The sequence below is a fragment of the Paroedura picta genome, chromosome 16 (assembly GCF_049243985.1).
Source record: "Paroedura picta isolate Pp20150507F chromosome 16, Ppicta_v3.0, whole genome shotgun sequence".
Classification (NCBI taxonomy): Eukaryota; Metazoa; Chordata; class Lepidosauria; order Squamata; family Gekkonidae; genus Paroedura; species Paroedura picta.
In genome coordinates, this window is record NC_135384.1 from 2,005,780 (window position 1) to 2,020,943 (window position 15,164).

A 15,164-nucleotide genomic window follows, 5' to 3' on the forward strand; every position below is an offset into this window, starting at 1 on the left:
GTTTCATTCTGGGTATCAGCTGTGTTGTACATGCACACTTCCTCAGATCCTTGAGTGTGTGCACATGAAAGCTTATACCTCAAATTGAACTTTGTTGGGCTTCCAGGTGCTGCTGGACTCAAACTGTGTTCTGATCAGCAGGGCTAACCCATCTGAACCGTTCTCCGAGTTACTGCAAGGTCCCAAAGATCCAGATCTCTGTTGGCAGGATCCTGGAGTCAGCAGAAGTAGAGAGGGAGGGAGGACATTACCTGAGAGGCGTTCCTGCCTCTAACTCTGGAACAAGAGACATGTGACAGGCATTATTCACTATGTATGGTTCCATGGTGTAATGGTTAGCACTCTGGACTTTGAATCCAGCGATCCGAGTTCAAATCTCGGTGGAACCTCACTTTTGGGGGGTGGGGGCAGGTGGATAGACTTTGGCCTGAACTTTCTAGCTCTTGGCCAAGTTTCAATTTAGCCGCCACGGAAACGGCCATTGGGGTAGGCGGGTCGAAGGAGCCTGAGCCGGCGGTGCAAATGGCACCATAAGGAGTGGAGATGCGGAAGGTTCCGTGCTCGAGGGTGGAAGCCTCTGAGCGTGTGCAGAGTAACTTCTCCCGCGCGCTCCGGGTGTCTCTGGCAGGTACCGTCTGGATCCACCGCGGTGGCTCTCTGGATCTGAAATGAAAACTCAGCTGGGGTTTTGGGTCATCCGCCCCGGAGGGGGAAAACTCCGGCTAGACTCCGAAAGAGAGAGGTCTCCCTCCGGGGGCCGCCCCTAGATGTCTGTTCGTGGGTGCTGCCGCTGCAGCCTGCGCCTCTCAGAAGCTTCAAAGCTCAGAGCAAAAGCGGGGGGGGGGGGGGGAGCTGCTTTTACCCATCGCGGTGGGGTTTTTAAAAAGTGAGTGAGGCTTGTTGCGATTGACTTGATCAACTAAACGTTTTGCATAACTTTATTATTTAATTTTACTTTAATTTATTATTCCAAAGCGGCCATGGATCAGGGTCTGTTGATTCCGGAAGCAGAGTTTGTTTTCAGACAGTAGGGGACCCAATCCTAGGCACACTTTCCTGAGAGTAAGTCCATTGATTCACTAGGTACTTTCTTCCAAGTAGCTGTAGAAACGAGCCACAGTCCCGGAGCACCTTAAAGACGACCACCTTTGTGGCAGGGGAGGAGCCTCCGGGAGGCACAGCTCCCTTCCTCAGATGCTGCCGCGAAGTTTTGTTCGTCTCGAAGGCGCGCCTGGGCTCTCGCTCCTTTCTCCCGCTACAGACAGACTGACCCGGAGGCCACCGCGGCCTTTCTTCCACGGGTCTCTCGCAAAGATGCGGAGAGGAACCAAGTAGCGCTCAGAGGGAAAGTCTGGAAAAAAAGTTAAATTAGGGAAGGAGACTTGCGGCCCGGTTTAAATAGACTAGAATGTCAGAGTATAATGTGCAAATGCATTGGTGGTTCAGTGGTAGAATTCTCGCCTGCCACGCGGGAGGCCCGGGTTCGATTCCCGGCCAATGCAACTACATGTTTTGTTTTATTTTTTTTTAAATAAGGGTCTTTCTCTTTTTAAACCGCTCAAACTGTCATTGCAGTACAAGTCGTCCTACAAAACCTGTGGACGCGTCCGCAACAGATAACTGCCATCTTGAAATGACGTTACCTAAGACATATCAAAAAGACCCAAGCAGCGGGCCGAAATAGCTCAGTTGGGAGAGCGTTAGACTGAAGATCTAAAGGTCCCTGGTTCGATCCCGGGTTTCGGCAAGGTTAAATTTTGAGACCCAATCTCCCCTTTTTCTCTAACAAAAAAAGTTGTATCACTTTTGTCTCGGCCGGAGTGCGTTTGCTACAGAATTCACCTACTTCCTGAAAACGACAACCTGATTAGGGGGCGGGGAAGGAGAAGACTCAGGCCTTGAAGTTTTCCTCAGTCTTGAAACACCTCGAAATAGAAAAAGGCATGAGTTTTTAAAAAGCGGTGCGGCTGCTGCCTTGCTTTCTGCAGATAATTACTGAAGAGAGGTCTGAAATAAGCCAGATCGACTCTGAGCCCTTTAAAAGCAACTGGTTGCAAAGGCAGGAGAGCAACCGCAAATTCTCCTGCTTTGCAACGTAAAAAATTAAGATTTAAGATTTTTGCGCGGGCGGACTAATGCTCGGCCAACAGCAAAACGCGGAGCAAATTTTTTCTCGTTCTGTGACGAGGTGGCCGAGTGGTTAAGGCGATGGACTGCTAATCCATTGTGCTCTGCACGCGTGGGTTCGAATCCCATCCTCGTCGAGACGGGTTTTTTTTTTCCCATTCCCTAAACCTTGAAAGGTCAAATTATCTCTATCTCTATAAATGTATATTTCTTTAAAAGCACAGTGTGTCATTACAAGCATATAAAGTTTAGTCCCCTAGAAGATGTGGAGGGCTGCGTTGAGTGACCCTTTGTCATTTCTTCTGCGTTGCTATGCAGTAACGCCATAACTATATAATTTCTGCGTTGCTGTGAAGAAACGCAGAACGATACAGCATTCCCCCAATTATTTGGGATTGATGTTTTGGGCTTGAGATTTGTGAGAGGCCGAAAAAGGTTACTGGACCCGAATTTTAGTCCAGGCTTAAGTCGTCACGTGCAGGCACAGCTCCTCAGACACAAAAGTTTTCATCTGGAATGGGAAGTTGTTGGTCTTAAGGGTGCGGATGGAACTGAAGTTTGTTTTGGGGCGTTATGAACTTCTTCAAGCAGACAATTCAGACCACCCCGCGGGGGGGGGGGGGGGGGTGAGTCGACTCTTCCGAAGAAAAACACGAATCCACTTGTTTTTGTGGAATTTGCAGTGTTAAACCTACATGCCTCTTTGATTTTTAAAAATCTGTTCTCCCTTCCCCACCAAAACTACCCAGGAGACCTGTAGATAAATAGGTGCTCGCATTCGTGAGCCTATAGGATGCCTCGAAGTGCTGCTGTTGCAAGTTCATAGCAGACTGGGAAGGAGGAAGGAGAAGCCCCCCGGGGTGGGTTCATTTGAACTCCCAAGATAAAGGTTATATATATTATCAATGAACCACATAGTCATCCTGGATAGAATGAAATAGATTAGATAGGTAGCCATTTGCAACGAATTCCTCGTTAGTATAGTGGTAAGTATCCCCGCCTGTCACGCGGGAGACCGGGGTTCGATTCCCCGACGGGGAGAGCGTCAATTTTGGGGGGGAGGGGGAAAAGTGACTTTACCTGTTTTTTAGCCTTTTCTATAAAGAAATTGCACGTAAAGATGAGGCGGCTCGGTTCCCCTTTCTTTGTTATGAAGGCGATCTGAACAATTTGAGTTTTTAAAAAATCCTACAAGGTTCTATTGCAACAAGGTGGAAGCATGGACGGTTTTTAGTCTACCGATTCGCTTCCCTGGTTTTCTGCCCTACCCCAAAATAATTTTTGGTTTATTTGACAAATCTGTCCTTTCCTGTAGTCTGTCAGAAGCCTTTGGCGTCGACCAGTCAATCTTTTCATCTTGGGATATCAATTACGCCACGATTTTGTATTTTCAAAGGGGAGCTGTGCAAATTTTCCCCTCTTTGTCCCTTGATACAGTTCGAAATCTGTTTGGGATTTCACAACGTCCTCTGATAACGCCGGAGGCTTAATTCCAGCACTCCGTGGCGTGTTTCTACACCATGCTCTGAAATTTCTCTCCCCCCCCTCCGCTTTAAAAATATTAAATATAGAGACTGGGTAACGAGAAGGCTGAGCGATCCTAAAGAGAGTTACATGCAACCTTTTACTGCCCATGGGCACGGAAGGGTTTTTCTCGGTTTGCAATTGCATTATAACGCACTACTATAGGTATCATGATCAACAGGGTATCCTTTACCATTGTGGTGATTTAAATATAAAAAATGGCAGCGGTGGGATTCGAACCCACGCCCCCGAAGAGACTGGAGCCTTAATCCAGCGCCTTAGACCGCTCGGCCACGCTACCACTTTGAGATAGACTCTTGGATTTTCAATTCTTTTTAAAAAATTGATATTAGCAATATTTTTTCTAACAGTTTAGCTAGTTTCCGAAAATAAAAAAACAGGCACTGTTTACGCATTGGTTGAAAAAGGTGAAGCCTCTGACCAATCATGAAGGAGATAACTGTTTAGGATTGCCAGGTCCCCCTGTCAACCGGCATGAGATTTTAAGGTTCCCAGATCCAGGTAGGAAAAGTCCTAAAGGTTTGTGGATGGAGACTGGGACCTCAGAGGGGTACAGCGGCATGGACTCCACCCTGGAAAACATGAACTTTCTCCAGGTACATCCTTATTTCTGTGGCCTGGAGGTGAGCTGTACTTCCGAGGGATCTCCTGGTCCCCCCTGGAGGCTGGCATGCCTATAAGCACTGCATATTCCTGCGCAAAGCGCATCCTGGTGGCTCTTACATTCCCTGGCAGAAATCACCTTGCAGCGAAGCCGGGCTAACCGGATGTGCAAAGTGCTATCCAATCAACGCGCGGCGCGAAATTTAAATCCGGCAATTGATTGGTTACTGCCTGCAACCAATGAAAACCGAGGGAAAAGACGATAAATACCATCCCGGCGGGCTTTAGCGTATCTTTTTTTCTCGGGAGTTCAGTGAGTGGAGGTCTCCTTTTTTTGCTAAGCTATGGCTCGTACCAAGCAGACGGCGCGCAAGTCGACGGGCGGGAAGGCGCCGCGCAAGCAGCTGGCGACGAAGGCGGCCCGCAAGAGCGCGCCGGCCACGGGGGGCGTGAAAAAGCCGCACCGCTACCGGCCGGGCACGGTGGCGCTGCGCGAGATCCGTCGCTACCAGAAGTCGACGGAGCTGCTGATCCGCAAGCTGCCCTTCCAGCGGCTGGTGCGCGAGATCGCGCAGGACTTCAAGACCGACCTGCGCTTCCAGAGCTCGGCCGTGATGGCGCTGCAGGAGGCCAGCGAGGCCTACCTGGTGGGGCTCTTCGAGGACACCAACCTGTGCGCCATCCACGCCAAGCGCGTCACCATCATGCCCAAGGACATCCAGCTCGCCCGCCGCATCCGCGGGGAGAGGGCTTGAGGCCACGGGGTGCGCCACTGCGGAGACCTCCCCGACTCCAAAATACCAAAGGCTCTTTTCAGAGCCACTACATTTTCCCCAGAAATAGCTGAAATGTCACATTTATTGCATACTCTTGGCCTGGGGGGTAGGGGCTTGTATTGCTGTCTTTCATCCTCACAATAGCCCTGTAAGGAAAGACAGTTGTACTTCAAATGTGCTTGATTTCCCCCCCCCCCCCCCAAATAAGCTTAAATGCTGCTTTTCCAGTCACCAGCAGCGGCTAGCAATTTAAATTTGGCATTATGAAATGGTGAACTCAGAAGTTCCAACCAAATACTCCCAAATATGAAACTTCAGAGGGGTTGGTGGTAGTGGTTTTGAAGAATAAAACCCACATGAAGGAACTGCAGGGGGATTGCAAATCATGACATTAGGTGACACTGACTGCTTAGCTCGAGGGAGACACTGTAGAAAGTCCCTTGAGCTAGATTAAATGCAAATAATCATTTTACTACTAGACTTCGAAAACTTAAAACTGTAATTGACGCCCACTAATAAATACGGCTTGCTGCCTTAAGTGCTCAGAACTCTTTGGGACAACTTGGGTGGCTCTGAAAAGAGCCTTTGGGTTTCAAATCTGGATTTGGTCTCCCATTACTTGGAGCTGGTATACTTGGTGACGGCCTTGGTGCCCTCGGAGACGGCGTGCTTGGCCAGCTCGCCGGGCAGGAGGAGGCGCACGGCGGTCTGGATCTCGCGGGAGGTGATGGTGGAGCGCTTGTTGTAGTGCGCCAGGCGGGAGGCCTCGGCGGCGATGCGCTCGAAGATGTCGTTCACGAAGGAGTTCATGATGCTCATGGCCTTGGAGGAGATGCCCGTGTCCGGGTGCACCTGCTTCAGCACCTTGTACACGTAGATCGAGTAGCTCTCCTTGCGGCTCTTCTTGCGCTTCTTGTCGCCCTTCTTCTGCGTCTTCGTGATCGCCTTCTTGGAGCCCTTCTTGGGCGCAGGCGCGGATTTGGCTGGCTCAGGCATGCTTGAGCAAGCGTCTGTTCACGTTCAGTCACTGAGAAATGTACAAATGAAGCCCGGCGCCGGCTCCTCCTATTTATAGGAGTTACCTGCAAACGGAGGCTTCGACGACTTGCTTGCTGATTGGCTGTCTGGAGAAGTGACGTCGCCAGCAGAAGGCGTGCGCGCACAAGTAGGAATTCAAATACTACGTTTCCATTGGCCAGACTCATGGCTCCTTCTCATTGGTTCAGGGATTGAATTAGCTGGGCCACGAAGAATATTATTGGGCATTGAGGAACAGTTTCATCGTGGACCAATCAAAATCATTTACAGGCTAAAGTGATGGTCTAATGAAGACCCTTCTGCTTGGTCTTTTCGCAAACAACAAAGAATCTTGTGGCAAGATTAATCAATTGGTGACATCTAAAGTTGCAAGCGTTCAGTGTCACCAAGCAGTGACCTAGTTTCCGGGTTTCACAGAAGTGTTTGTCAGGTCGTGTGATAAATTTGGGGGGGGGGGGGGGTTGAGGAGGTGAGGGAGATAGAAGGGAGTTCCCTCCCCAATATGATTCAGTAAGCTTGCTGCTTATTAAACCACCTGCATCCCAAGCAAGGAAATAACATCAAACCACCTCTGAACAATTAAAGGCTGCCAGACAGAACTAGCAGTCAGACCAGTATGTCTAAAGTGAAGGCAGATACCAGAAGAGGTCAGGAATGGAGTTGAAACACACTTCAGAGACAATAACAGAATTTAGTCAGCCATAAAGTTTCAGAAAAACGTGTTTGGTCTCCTGTTTTAAGTTGCAACAACAAACTGAGGAAACTCCCCTTTTGGAATTAAGGTGCTAGCTGCTTCATAGCAGATCTGAGTGTATATAATACACTGAAAATAAGAGTTGGGTTGGTCTCCAACAAGTCCCCTTATTAAGGTCAATAAAATGGGCCAGCCTTTTCCAGAACGCTTCACTAGGTTGCACTAGGGGTCTCCATATCATGACTGGAAATATCAATATTCCTATATTCATTCTTTTAACATCTAGCCCGAAGCAGCGCTACTGAAAAAATTTGCACCCTGGTTCACGTCAAACTTGCTTTCTCTGGTTCACGTGCTACTGGTTAAGATGTGGGAGCAGAAACCAAGAGGTGAGGTGAAAATTTATACCTGCCGTTTTGCATTTTTCCACAAAAATTATACCTACTGGGAGTCAGAGCTCCTTTGCACCAGGGGTAGCCAACCTGTGGTCCTCCAGATGTTCATGGGCTACAATGGCAGAGGCTCATGGGAATTGTAGTCCATGAACATCTGGAGGACCACAGGTTGACTACCCCTGCTTTACACAACTGGACCCTGCAGCAAATTACAGCTGGAAATTATTCTATCTACCATATTTCTATCCCACCTTTTAGCCCTTACAAGGACCACCAAGGCACCTAACAAATTAAAGCACATTCTACCAACATTTAAATTGATTTATTTATTTTTGGATTTATATACCGCCGTTCCCATTTGAGCTCCTGGCGGTTTACAAGAATAAAAGAATAAAAGACAATAAAACCCCCGTAGTTACCCTTAATTACATTACTAAAGCTACTAAGACAGCAGGCAAAAACCCCACTAGCTAAACTCCCCCCCCCCCCGACCAGCCAGGGGCTAACATCCAGTTATCCTACTGGTGGGAGTGGGAAATCAGGTCAACAGGTGGACATGATGGACACACGCACCCAATACATGATGGACACACACACCCTTAAACAAACTGCAAACAAGAGTTAAAATATGCAGAAAACATTTAAAAAGCAACTCAAACCCTGGCTAGGAGGGAGGGGTCATTGAGGAATGCCAAATGAAACAAGGTCTTCCCTTGCTGGAGGGAGAAGTCAACAGCTGCAGATAGGTGAGTCTCCCTGTGTCACCACCAAGAAGGCCCTCTCCCAGGTGGCTGTCAGCATGTCACCGTCTACTTGATAAGCACAAAGAGAGGCCCACCAGATAAAGGATGGACAATGGCTAATAGAATACAAACCGGTGCTAACAGTTGTACGGACCTGTTGTTAAAACAGGGCAAAACACCATGTCCTGAATGGGATTGTGTGGGTACGTCATCCTGCCAAACTCTTTTCCATCTGTCACCGGAATGTGAGCATCGTGCTTTCCAAGGAGATGTGATGGAGCGCTTTGTTTTCTTCCCCTGTTGCAACTGATTGGAACATAGATAGTAGTATTTGGGGGGGGGGGGGTTCCCCAACTTGCCTGCACAGCCACTGTACCTACTCGGCTATGTATTTTATATTATTATACCTGTGTGTAGCTCTGCCATATCTGGAACACCTACCCTAGGTTTGAAGTTGGGGACAGTGTGGCATGTTGCCCAGAGCTCTGGCATCCCTGGGCATGCTCACAGCTCCTCTTTCCAACCCCAAAAGGTTATGGAGGTAGGGTTGCCAGCCTCCAGGTGGAAGCTGGAGATCCCCCAGAATTACAGCGGACCCCCAAGCTACAGAGACCAGTTCCCTTGGGAGAAAAAGGCATTCTGCTGTGAGGTCCCTCCCTCCCCAGGCTCCAGGCCCCAAACCCCAGGAAGTCCTCACCCCAGAGGTGGCAATCCTATCTCAGAGATTTTTTTTTTGATCTTCCAATTAATTATTTTTTCTAAAAAACACAAAAGGCCATCTTCAGATCTAATTCACCGCTGCAGGAAGTGCTGGCAGCCTCAAGGACAGACGGCTTCAAGGAAGGACTGGAGAAGCACCTGGAGCAGAGGGAGGCCCGTCAGTGGCTCCCAGCCACGAGGCCTAGAGGGAACGGCTGCCTGGGGCAGGGATGCTCTGTCTTCTTGCTGCTTGGGGGGCCACAGTGGGAGGGCTTCAGGATTTCTGGCCCTGCTGGTGGACCTCCTGGTGGCCCCTGGGCTTCAGCCACCCTGTGACACAGACTGTGGGACTGGACAGACCACTGGCCCAACTCAAACTGGCTTCTCTGACATTCTTAGGCAAATGGCTCTTTTCTGGCTTTCCCCCCTCCCTAGAGTCCAGGGACCCTCACCTCACACTTGTCGCAGCCGATGTGGAAGCTGTGGTCCAAGGCAATAATCTGCACCGTCTCCTCTTGACCTGGCTCCGGCATGATGGCGTTTCCACACATTGAGCACTGGGGAGCAAATTTCCTGGGGACAGAGAGCAAGAAGAAGGAATCAGCAGCAGCGTCTCCTGCCAATCTGGGAGGCAGCTCCCCCCACTGAGAAAAGGGCAGCTTCCGCCATTGCGGAATGGCTCCAAGGGGAGGAGCAGGCAGCATCCCCTGGGCCGCCAGCCAGCCTGGGCTACCAGGTTGCCCCAGTGGCGTCAAGCCCTCTTTGAGCCCCGTTTGCCCTCCAGCCCCTCAGGCAGCAAGCGGGGCGAGGGGGCAGAAGACCAGATACCGATGGAAATCTTCAATGCAGTGGATCTGGCTGGTGGCGTCAACCGTGAAGGGAACGCCGTCCAAGCAGCGGTGGCAGACGACGCAGGTGAAGCACTGAGGGTGGTAGGCCTTGCCCATCGCGCGCAGGATCCGGTCCATGATGGGCTTGGAGCACACAGAACATTTCTCCAGGGTCACCTGGCAGGGCGAGAGGAAGCAGACATCCCACCTACCCCCCTTGGGAAGAGGCCACTGGGTCCAATTAGCCAGCCGACTTTGCCTGGAGTTTGTGGCATGGCTTACTTGCTCGAGCTCAACATCTGCACACTGCAGAACCCAAACTGCAGGATTTGAGGTGTGCACCCAGGATGGGCAGGGGTGGGGGAGCAGGTGTGCCTCTGCAGGACAAAATACATACAGTTTGCCTGGATGCTCTTTTGAAGGCTCCCAGTCCTGCAAATGGAGCACTAGAAGGCCCCAGATCCCAGCACTCTCCCCCTCTGGCAGGGACTCCAAATGGGGGTCCAGACCAGCAGGGCTCCCCCTTTTTGCTCCCACCGCACCCAGCCCCGAAGCTTCTGGCCACTCATCATGCAGCAGGATTCGCACAGGGTCCCTAGGGGCGGAAGTGGGCCGCTTCCTCCGTGCCGCCTGCCCTGCCCACCCCACCCCTCCAATGCGCACCCCAGGGCCCGGCCGGCCAGCGCCGCGACCGCGAGTGACCCCGCCAGTGAACTCTGAGTAACCCCGCCGCCCTCCATCACCCACACCTGCGCCGGCCGCGCGTGCTCTCCCCAGGCGCGTGCGTTACCTCCTCGGAGGGCCCCCAGCCCCCCCGGTGATTGGCTCAACTCAGGTTCTGTCTCTGGGCAGAGAGTCTGCCCTGTCCCAGGGACCCTTGGCGGGGACCCAATCAGCTTCGGGGCCTGAGGCGCCCCACTTTCTGGTTGGCTGGCGGGGCCCGGCGGGAGGATGAAACGTGCCGCCTCAGGCGGGAACCTGAAAAGTCACCTGGACCTGCCCTGAGGGGAGAAGAAGGACGAAGACCAAGAAGCCCCAAGACGAAGACCCCTGAGGAGGAAGGCCAAGAAGCCCCAAGACCAAGAAGCCCCAAGAAGAAGAAGCCCCAAGACGAAGAAGCCCCAAGAAGACCAAGAAGCCCCAAGAAGGCAAAGAAGCCCCAAGACCAAGAAGCCCCCAGAAGCGGCCGTTCCCTGTTCCCCGAGCGGCGCGGCCGAGGACCCTGCGGAGGGAAGGCGGCGGCGGGACTCCTCTGAAGCGCCCTTTGCGCGGCCCGTTCCCAGCGAGAGCGACGCCCGGCGAGAGGCCCCTGGCAGCGGCGGAGCGCGCCCAAAGTCCCCGCAGCGCCCGGCGGTCCTGCTCGGCCAAGCGGTTCCTCTTCTTCTTCTTCTTCTTCGGGGGCAGCGGCTGACGGGGCGTCTCTGGCCGGAGGAGACCACGAGCGGCGCCGGGCAAACTGGCCGCCCTCAGGCTCCTCGGCAGGGACGGGTAAGAAGCCCCCGCTGACCAGAGAAAATAAAGCTATGGGCGCTGGGGACGGGTTGCCTCTGTGGCAAAACAAAAAGAGCTGAAATCACAAGGGGGGAGGGACGCTGGGAGAGGTCTGGTGACTGGTGCCAAAATGTTTCATATGCACAGGGTTACAGGTGCCAAAATTCTTCATATGCACAGGGTTAAAGGTGCCAAAACGTTTCTGCATAGGGTTACAGGTGCCAAAATTCTTCATATGCACAGGGTTAAAGGTAAATGTTTCATATGCATAGAGTTACTGGTACCAAATTGGTTTTATATGCTCATGGTGACTGGTGCCTATTGGTTCAAACCCACCTGGGAAGGGTCTGGTTACAGGTGCCAAAAGGTTACTGGTACCAAAATGGTTTTATATGCTCATGATTACTGTCACACATTGGTTCTTGTGCACATAGGAAAGGTCTTATACTGGGGCCAAAATCTTTAATTTGCACAGGGTTACAGGTGCCAAATTGGTTTTATATGCTCATGGTTACTGGTGCCTATAGCTTCAAACCCACCTGAGAAGGGTCTGGTTACAGGTACCAAAATTCTTCATATGCATAGGGTTACTGGTGCCAAATTGGTTTTATATGCTCATCGTTACTGGTGCCTATTGGTTCAAACCCACGTGGGAAAGGTATGCTGACAGGTGCCAAAATGTTTCATATGCACAGGGTTACTGGTGCCAAATTGGCTTTATATGCTCATGGTTACTGGTGCATATTCCAAATCCACATGGAAAAGGTCTGGTTACAGGTACCAAAATTCTTCATATGCATAGGGTTACTGGTGCCTATTGGTTCAAACCCAAATGGGAAAGGTATGCTTACAGGTGCCAAAATCTTTCATATGCACAGGGTTACTGGTGCCAAATTGGTTTTATATGCTCATGGTTACTGGTGCATATTATTCCAAACCCACATGGGAAAGGTATGCTTACAGGTACCAAAATTCTTCATATGCTCATGGTTACAGGTGCCAAATTGGTTTTATATGCACAGGGTTACTCCTGTATATTATTTCAAACCCACATAGGAAAGGTATGGTTACAGGTGCCAAAATGTTTCATATGCACAGGATTACTGGTGCCAAATTGGCTTTATATGCTCATGGTTACTGGTGCATATTCCAAATCCACATGGGAAAGGTATGCTTACAGGTACCAAAATTCTTCATATGCTCATGGTTACAGGTGCCAAATTGGTTTTATATGCACAGGGTTACTCCTGTATATTATTTCAAACCCACATAGGAAAGGTATGGTTACAGGTGCCAAAATGTTTCATATGCACAGGATTACTGGTGCCAAATTGGCTTTATATGCTCATGGTTACTGGTGCATATTATTCCAAACCCACATGGGAAAGGTATGCTTACAGGTACCAAAATTCTTCATATGCTCATGGTTACAGGTGCCAAATTGGTTTTATATGCACAGGGTTACTCCTGTATATTATTTCAAACCCACATAGGAAAGGTATGGTTACAGGTGCCAAAATGTTTCATATGCACAGGATTACTGGTACCAAATTGGTTTTATATGCTCAGGGTTACTGGTGCCTATTGGTTCAAACCCACGTGGGAAAGGTATGCTGACAGGTGCCAAAATGTTTCATATGCACAGGGTTACTGGTGCCAAATTGGCTTTATATGCTCATGCTTACTGGTGCATATTCCAAATCCACATGGAAAAGGTCTGGTTACAGGTACCAAAATTCTTCATATGCACAGGATTACTGGTACCAAATTGGTTTTATATGCTCAGGGTTACTGGTGCCTATTGGTTCAAACCTACATGGGAAAGGTATGCTTACAGGTGCCAAAATGTTTCATATGCACAGGGTTACTGGTGCCAAATTGGTTTTATATGCTCATGGTTACTGGTGCATATTATTCCAACCCCACATGGGAAAGGTCTGGTTACAGGTACCAAAATTCTTCATATGCTCATGGTTACAGGTGCCAAATTGGTTTTATATGCACAGGATTACTCCTGTATATTATTTCAAACCCACATAGGAAAGGTCTGGTTACAGGTACCAAAATTCTTCATATGCACAGGGTTACTGGTGCCAAATTGGTTTTATATGCTCATGGTTACTGGTGCATGTTATTTCCAACCAACATTGGAAAGGTCTGGTTACAGGTACCAAAATTCTTCATTTGCTCATGGTTACAGGTGGCAAAATATTTCAGATGCACAGGGTTACTGGTACCAAATTGGTTGATACGCTCATGGTTGCTGGCATGAAATTGATTTATATGCATGTGGGGCCTCCTGGTTTCCTGATCTCTGCCCAAATCCTGACTAATCTCTTACCTCCAAATTATTGACTTTGGCTCCACACGACGAGAGTGACTCCAGACGCCCAGCTTTCGCTTCGGACGACCCTTCCACCTCCAGATTCCTGGCCTTGGCTTCTGAGGACCCTGCTGCTTCCTGATTCCTGGTTTTGGCTTCGGACGACCCTTCTACTTCCAGATCCCTGAATTTGGCTTCAGATGACCCTGCTGCTTCCAGATCCCCGAATTTGGCTTCAGATGACCCTGCTGCTTCCAGATTCCTGAATATGGCTTCTGAGGATCCTCCGGCTTCCAGATTCCTGGCCTTGGCTTCTGAGGACCCTGCTGCTTCCAGATCCCCGAATTTGGCTTCTGAGGACCCTGCTGCTTCCAGATCCCCGAATTTGGCTTCTGAGGACCCTGCTGCTTCCTGATTCCTGAATATGGCTTCTGAGGATCCTCCGGCTTCCAGATTCCTGGCCTTGGCTTCTGAGGACCCTGCTGCTTCCAGATCCCCGAATTTGGCTTCTGAGGACCCTGCTGCTTCCAGATTCCTGAATATGGCTTCTGAGGATCCTCCGGCTTCCAGATTCCTGGCCTTGGCTTCTGAGGACCCTGCTGCTTCCAGATTCCTGAATTTGGCTTCTGAGGACCCTGCTGCTTCCAGATCCCCGAATTTGGCTTCTGAGGACCCTGCTGCTTCCTGATTCCTGAATATGGCTTCTGAGGATCCTCCGGCTTCCAGATTCCTGGCCTTGGCTTCTGAGGACCCTGCTGCTTCCAGATCCCCGAATTTGGCTTCTGAGGACCCTGCTGCTTCCTGATTCCTGAATATGGCTTCTGAGGATCCTCCGGCTTCCAGATTCCTGGCCTTGGCTTCTGAGGACCCTGCTGCTTCCTGATTCCTGAATATGGCTTCTGAGGATCCTCCGGCTTCCAGATTCCTGGCCTTGGCTTCTGAGGACCCTGCTGCTTCCAGATCCCCGAATTTGGCTTCTGAGGACCCTGCTGCTTCCTGATTCCTGAATACGGCTTCTGAGGATCCTCCGGCTTCCAGATTCCTGGCCTTGGCTTCTGAGGACCCTGATGCTTCCAGATCCCCGAATTTGGCTTCAGATGACCCTGCTGCTTCCTGATTCCTGAATACGGCTTCTGAGGATCCTCCGGCTTCCAGCTTCTTGGCCTTGGCTTCTGAGGACCCTGATGCTTCCAGATCCCCGAATTTGGCTTCAGATGACCCTGCTGCTTCCTGATTCCTGAATATGGCTTCTGAGGATCCTCCGGCTTCTAGCTTCTTGGCCTTGGCTTCTGAGGACCCTGATGCTTCCAGATCCCCGAATTTGGCTTCAGATGACCCTGCTGCTTCCTGATTCCTGAATACGGCTTCTGAGGATCCTCCGGCTTCCAGATTCCTGGCCTTGGCTTCTGAGGACCCTGATGCTTCCAGATCCCCGAATTTGGCTTCAGATGACCCTGCTGCTTCCTGATTCCTGAATACGGCTTCTGAGGATCCTCCGGCTTCCAGCTTCTTGGCCTTGGCTTCTGAGGACCCTGATGCTTCCAGATCCCCGAATTTGGCTTCAGATGACCCTGCTGCTTCCTGATTCCTGAATATGGCTTCTGAGGATCCTCCGGCTTCTAGCTTCTTGGCCTTGGCTTCTGAGGACCCTGATGCTTCCAGATCCCCGAATTTGGCTTCAGATGACCCTGCTGCTTCCTGATTCCTGAATACGGCTTCTGAGGATCCTCCGGCTTCCAGCTTCTTGGCCTTGGCTTCTGAGGACCCTGATGCTTCCAGATCCCCGAATTTGGCTTCAGATGACCCTGCTGCTTCCTGATTCCTGAATATGGCTTCTGAGGATCCTCCGGCTTCTAGCTTCTTGGCCTTGGCTTCTGAGGACCCTGATGCTTCCAGATCC

The 15,164-nt window shown here is 50.6% G+C and overlaps 3 protein-coding genes and 6 non-coding genes across 9 annotated transcripts; 6 read left to right on the forward strand and 3 right to left on the reverse strand.

Moving 5' to 3' along the window:
* The first annotated feature begins 317 nt into the window (after window positions 1-317).
* TRNAQ-UUG (transfer RNA glutamine (anticodon UUG)) lies at window positions 318-389 on the forward strand. The gene has a single exon. It is a non-coding gene; the product is annotated as a tRNA-Gln (tRNA).
* A 1,042-nt stretch (window positions 390-1,431) lies between these two features.
* Window positions 1,432-1,502, forward strand: TRNAG-GCC (transfer RNA glycine (anticodon GCC)). Its single transcript has one exon. It is a non-coding gene; the product is annotated as a tRNA-Gly (tRNA).
* Window positions 1,503-1,674: 172 nt separating this feature from the next.
* TRNAF-GAA (transfer RNA phenylalanine (anticodon GAA)) lies at window positions 1,675-1,747 on the forward strand. Its single transcript has one exon. It is a non-coding gene; the product is annotated as a tRNA-Phe (tRNA).
* Window positions 1,748-2,182: 435 nt separating this feature from the next.
* Window positions 2,183-2,264, forward strand: TRNAS-GCU (transfer RNA serine (anticodon GCU)). The gene has a single exon. It is a non-coding gene; the product is annotated as a tRNA-Ser (tRNA).
* Window positions 2,265-3,096: 832 nt separating this feature from the next.
* TRNAD-GUC (transfer RNA aspartic acid (anticodon GUC)) lies at window positions 3,097-3,168 on the forward strand. Its single transcript has one exon. It is a non-coding gene; the product is annotated as a tRNA-Asp (tRNA).
* A 702-nt stretch (window positions 3,169-3,870) lies between these two features.
* TRNAL-AAG (transfer RNA leucine (anticodon AAG)) lies at window positions 3,871-3,952 on the reverse strand. Its single transcript has one exon. It is a non-coding gene; the product is annotated as a tRNA-Leu (tRNA).
* A 635-nt stretch (window positions 3,953-4,587) lies between these two features.
* LOC143825876 (histone H3) lies at window positions 4,588-5,100 on the forward strand. Its single transcript, XM_077314264.1, has one exon. The coding sequence runs from the start codon at window positions 4,620-4,622 to the stop codon at window positions 5,028-5,030; it is 411 nt and encodes a 136-aa protein (XP_077170379.1). The 5' UTR covers window positions 4,588-4,619; the 3' UTR covers window positions 5,031-5,100.
* A 463-nt stretch (window positions 5,101-5,563) lies between these two features.
* On the reverse strand, window positions 5,564-6,074 carry LOC143825640 (histone H2B 1/2/3/4/6-like). Its single transcript, XM_077313824.1, has one exon. The coding sequence runs from the start codon at window positions 6,045-6,047 to the stop codon at window positions 5,667-5,669; it is 381 nt and encodes a 126-aa protein (XP_077169939.1). The 5' UTR covers window positions 6,048-6,074; the 3' UTR covers window positions 5,564-5,666.
* A 2,977-nt stretch (window positions 6,075-9,051) lies between these two features.
* On the reverse strand, window positions 9,052-9,621 carry LOC143826512 (thyroid receptor-interacting protein 6-like). The gene is made up of 2 exons (XM_077315349.1): window positions 9,449-9,621; window positions 9,052-9,193 (listed from the first exon to the last, which is right to left on the reverse strand). Exons 1-2 carry the CDS (start codon window positions 9,586-9,588, stop codon window positions 9,052-9,054), a joined length of 282 nt encoding a protein of 93 aa, XP_077171464.1. The 5' UTR covers window positions 9,589-9,621.
* Between the last annotated feature and the right edge of the window lie 5,543 nt (window positions 9,622-15,164).